Source organism: Osmerus eperlanus, chromosome 8, assembly GCF_963692335.1.
Source record: "Osmerus eperlanus chromosome 8, fOsmEpe2.1, whole genome shotgun sequence".
NCBI lineage: Eukaryota > Metazoa > Chordata > Actinopteri > Osmeriformes > Osmeridae > Osmerus > Osmerus eperlanus.
Genome location: NC_085025.1, coordinates 9,546,695 through 9,551,842, shown reverse-complemented (window position 1 = coordinate 9,551,842; position 5,148 = coordinate 9,546,695). Strand labels below are relative to the sequence as shown.

The 5,148-nt window shown below is 43.9% G+C and overlaps 1 protein-coding gene across 3 annotated transcripts; it reads right to left on the bottom strand.

Moving 5' to 3' along the window:
- Nucleotides 1–335: 335 nt before the first annotated feature.
- On the bottom strand, nt 336–5,148 carry LOC134025422 (triadin-like). 3 transcript variants are annotated; one of them, XM_062468438.1, is made up of 6 exons: nt 4,748–5,147; nt 4,093–4,276; nt 3,176–3,214; nt 1,136–1,195; nt 706–837; nt 336–421 (listed from the first exon to the last, which is right to left on the bottom strand). In XM_062468438.1, the coding sequence occupies exons 2-6, from the start codon at nt 4,256–4,258 to the stop codon at nt 399–401; spliced, it is 420 nt and encodes a 139-aa protein (XP_062324422.1). In that variant the 5' UTR covers nt 4,259–4,276; nt 4,748–5,147; the 3' UTR covers nt 336–398. The 3 variants fall into 3 exon arrangements, with proteins under 3 accessions (XP_062324422.1, XP_062324421.1, XP_062324423.1); XM_062468437.1 differs by having other exon boundaries at nt 4,093–4,281; nt 4,748–5,146; XM_062468439.1 differs by lacking the exon at nt 3,176–3,214 and having other exon boundaries at nt 4,093–4,281; nt 4,748–5,148.

Below are 5,148 nucleotides of genomic sequence, written 5' to 3'. Positions count from 1 at the left end.
AAATACTGTATGAGGGAGTCAGGTGGGAGTCAGGTGGCTAAGCGGTTAGGGAATCGGGCTAGTAATCTGAAGGTTGCCAGTTCGATTCCCAGCCGTACAAAAATACGTTGTGTCCTTGGGCAAGGCACTTCACCCTACTTGCCTCGGGGGAATGTCCCTGTACATACTGTAAGTCGCTCTGGATAAGAGCGTCTGCTAAATGACTAAATGTAAATGTATGAACACCACCTTTCAGCCAGTGAGCTGTGTGTGTGAGAGTCTGTGTGTGAGAGTCTGTGTGTGTGTGTGAGTGAGTCTGTGTATGTGTGTGTATACATCCTTAAAGGACAGGAGCATTGAGAGACAAGATTGTTTTTATTCACAAGGTTATCCAAAGACCAATGCACAGTTAGACAGCTTCATAGCTCCTCGTTGTGTACCCCTGAAACACAAAACAGGTTTAAACAGGTTTATAACATAACTGCTATTTTCTTTCTCTTTTTGGCTATGGATTCTCTTTAAAACAGTCCTTCACTTAATCTGTTCTTGGCAGTCCCTCAAACACAGCATGTCAAAGCAAAAGGCTTGTATTCATTGTGCATCCCTACTTACTCACACTAACATACTCGCACACACACACACCTACACACTTACACACACTAACATCCTCACACACACTAACATACTCACGCACAGTAACACACACACTCATATGCAAACACACACCCTCTATTTCTTCTTCCTCAGGTGCAACCAGACTGGATACAAAGGTCATAAGTAGGTTTAGCCAATCAGTGGAGTCCTCTGTAGCATCGCTGACAACCACCACAGGATCAGAGATCACCTGTTGAACACCACCTAATAAAGAGGTAGAGAATGGTAGAGAAGTACATTATTAGTAGAGTAGTTAATTGTGATAGTAGAATGGAGTACAATTTGGAGTAGAGCATTGAAAGAATAGAGTGGAGTATTAGAAGAGTAGAGTGGAGTATTGGGAGAACAGAATAAAGTATTACAGTAAGAAAATGTATATCAGGTGAGTAAAGTAGAGCATATGGAGTTTTGGGAGAGTAAAGTAAGCAGAATATAAGGAGGGTAGTGTGGAGTATTTATAAAGTACAGCAGAGTATAAGTAGGGCAGAGTAGAATGTCTTGCCTTTGGACCTGCCTGCCTCTTTCAAGGCCTTCCTAACAGCAGCAGGAGGAGGAGCCAATCCTGCTGGGACCAGACACACATCAGCATGGGGACAATGGAGGGTGGGGGGCGGGTAACAAGGAGGGGGCAACAGTAGAGGTAATAAGAGAGGGAAAAGGGAGGGGTAACAGTTGTGGGTAAAGTAGAGTTAACAGGAGTGTGAAGATATACATGTATCTGCATGAACAGAGACTCAAGGACACATTCTGTACTCTTTAATTATATTACTCTGTAATATATACATCTTTATACAAGTATGTAAAGCTATATTATGTACACATCTGAGCACATTACTAACTCACATGGAACAAGATGATACTGTGATCATGCTTTAACCCTTGTGTTATCTTCGGGTCATTCTGACCCATCAGTCATTGTGACCCACCGTCGTATTGCGACAACTTTACCGAAAAATTTGTTAAAATTGGGTAAACACAACGATGGTTCGTTGTGAACCTTTGTGTCATGTGACCCGAAGGCAGTACAAGGGTTAAATCACACTGATCACCAACACACAGTCGACACATGCAGTTAGAGTCTCCATCATTAAACTCTTTACTAAGTGGGCTGTTATGTTGTTTGGCTTGTTATGTCTATTGGGTTTGTCTCTGTCTAATTTCCTCTAGATTTAATTAAATGTGTTCTAACAGATGACATGACTCATTTCAATATAATACATGCTGCACAAAAATGATCATGACATTTAATCTGAATGTGAAGCGGAAGAGAATATGACCATGAAATGCTGATTGATTCAGTGACATTTGTTTGATTGTCCTTCTGACAAAAACTGTTCTGGAGCATTCTGATGCAGCCTCATTGTGGTTCCCAGGTGTGTGTTCCTGTAGCAGAGATGGTTATGAACTGCCCTTTGGGAACCCAATGATGGCATTAATACAACCAGCTACCATTGTTGCCTGTCTTTTACAGGGCAATGTGACACAAAAATCTCAGCAACATCCAGAGGTGATGTGAGTCTACTTAGAATGGAACTGCTGTCACACACGTTGAATAATAGCAGATGGCTGAACAGAAGACTGAAAAATGTCACATCAACTATGTTTTGATCAGTATACTATACAGTATGCGACACAGGGAAGGAGATGAAACAGACTGGGAGCTGGACATGGAGGCTGGGGAACGTGTGTGGTTGGCATGTGTATGGTTAACATGTGTGTGGTTAACATGTATATGGGTTAACGTGTGTGGTTAGCATGTGTGTGGGTTAACGTGTGTGGTTAGCATGTGTGTGGTTAACATGTGTGTGGTTAACATGTGCGTGGTTAACATGTGTATGGGTTAACGTGTGTGGTTAGCATGTGTGTGGGTTAACGTGTGTGTGGTTAACATGTGTGTGGTTAGCATGTGTATGGGTTAACGTGTGTGGTTAGCATGTGTGCTGGAGAACATGAGTGTGCTGGAAGTGTTGAGGGTGTGCTGGCCACATCAGAAGGACAGCCCCTCACCATTTTGTTTCAATACTGCCTTATTGTCTGCCATTTACAAACTCTGCCCTTTATTGAAATGTCATTCTGGGGTGTCTGATTAAGTATGCAGGCCGAGTCTCCATGTTTGTGTTTGATGGGGGAGAGGACTAATTCCCACCCTAACACTTAGTCAGAAGACATCTAGCATGCCTAATAGTATTTGAAATCAAACCATCAAATACTCAAATGTTGGCTGTAGCCTGATCAGGCAAGGGCTGATCGGCAGAGCTCCTGATCCATAGAAAACACACAGGCATGGCCAACGGAGCACAGGGATATTAGTCCAGAGCAAACACACAGGCATGGCCAGTAAAGTTAAGTGTTACTTTTCCATAGCAAACACGCAGACATGACCAGTAGAGCACAGAGCTACTTATCCATACCAAACACTCAGACGTGATCAGTAGAGCACAGAGCTACTAATCCATAGCAAACACGCAGGCATGACCAGTAGAGCACAGAACATTGAGGATGAGCAAAATGGAGCAGATCGGGTGGAATATGAATTCTTTACCAGGTGGCAAACAGGGGTCATCACAGTATGATGTATAGTCTGGATGGCATGGCATCATCATGGAGATGTGGTGGTGAGGGGGATGAGGGTGGGAGAGGGAGGGAGGGAGGGAGGGGGGAGAGGGATTAGAGATGGGAAAGAGATGTGATACTAAACTAGTGAGAGACTGGGGGTGGTGCGTGGAGGTGTGGAAGTGTGTGTATGGAGGACTGGAGAGGGGAATGGAGGTGTTTATGTAGGGGGGCATGGATGTGAGGAGGTGGAGTATCTGGACAGGAGGGTTACTTGGGATAGGACAGTCTTCAACTCGACAGACTTCTAATGAACGTGAGTTCATCAGATTTACGAGAAATCATGGAGCCCACTTTTGAAATCCAATTCAAAAATGTGAATTTTTTTGGAAGACCTCTATATGTAAATATGTAAATGAGTTTTAAATGCAGATTAAGTGTGATATGATGATATGAGAGTTGATCATAGTTAAACACATTACACAATCATAATTTGTGTAATTCACAGTCAACTCATCAAAGTGTAAATTTTGAACAAAATAACAACAAAACCATACTAAAAACAGACATCTTCAGAGAACACATTGTGTTCAAAAACATGATAACAACACAACAAAATCAAACTGAGTATGCTGTGATCTGTAAAGATAACTACAAAAAGGATAAACCTAAAGAAGAAGTTTATGTGGAATCCAAAGGCTCAAGAATAACTGGCCAACCTGTTTCCAGCAGAAGTGAACAGGAAGTAGCTGTGTCCAATATAAGTGATATAGGAAGTACCAATGTCCAATATGAGTGAAGTAGGAAGTACCAGTGTCCAATATGAGTGAAGTAGGAAGTACCAGTGTCCAATATGAGTGAAGTAGGAAGTACCAGTGTCCAATATGAGTGAAGTAGGTAGCTAACCTGTCAGTGTTTTGTAGTCGAGCAGGTCGAAGAGGACAACGGCCACACTGGCCCAAGTGATCAGCAGCGCCACAACCAGCATCCAGCCCATTGGGGACCGGAAGGTCAGGTAGAGGTCATCTAACACTGTCCTTTTAGAGCCCGCCTCCTTGCTGGTCATTACCATGGTAACGGCGGCTGAGGACTGGACTAGGAAACAATGGAGAGACATGTCATCTCTCTTTCTCTTACGTTTCTATAGTGACATCTCATGTCGTCGTGTGTTGAGTGAGCAGCTCTGATTCTCTCCAACAAGCCCTGTGCCTCTGCTGTCTCTGAAAAACAACAGAATAGAAACTGGAAAAGCTCTGGAATATTTGCCAACATGTTGAGCCAGCACTGTTCCATGCCACCATGGCAGGCGTTCAGGTCATCAGACCAGCTCTACGATAGTCCACACCATAAGCACCCTGCTATAGTATACATGATCCTGTAGATACTCCTGTACTAACTCCTACTGTGTACAGTATATACGCATGTACATATGCCAATATATATTCTCCTATATACAGTACACTTATACATACTCTTATACACATGCCAATATATTCTCCTCCATTCAGTTCACTCCTAAACACTCTTATACTCCCCCCTCTCAGACGTGCAGATACTGTACCTTCCTCTGCCATGGTGCCTACAAACTGTAGGAACTGTCCTGCTCGTTGTAGATCCGTCAAGCTAGCTGTGGAAGCCAGTACCAGGGCCCCTGAACACGTGTATCAATCCTCTGTTAGTCCTCACAGACAGACAGCGAGATGATAACAAAAGCGTTCGAAGATCCAGACTCCAGCAGCACTGGAGCCAGTCCTGCCCAGTACAAAGTGTCTGCTGTTGCCAGTGCCTCTCCGCTCTCCTTGAACCACCAGACAGCAATGATGGAGGGTTCTATTTCCTCCTCAGTGGAGGTTCAGCAGCGGGAGGTAGCCAGCTGGGTTAGCAATCCCAGGGAAGAGGGCTGTTTGAGGGCAGAATATGTTGGAGAGTCCCCCTGCCCCTGTGGAAAGCTGAGCTCACCCA

Coding starts and splice junctions, on each gene's coding strand:
- LOC134025422 (XM_062468437.1), bottom strand. Junction 3,215..4,092: donor CGACTACAAAACACTGACAG/GTTAGCTACCTA, acceptor CATGCCATCCAG/ACTATACATCATACTGTGAT. Junction 1,196..3,175: donor TGACCCCTGTTTGCCACCTG/GTAAAGAATTCA, acceptor TGGTCCCAGCAG/GATTGGCTCCTCCTCCTGCT.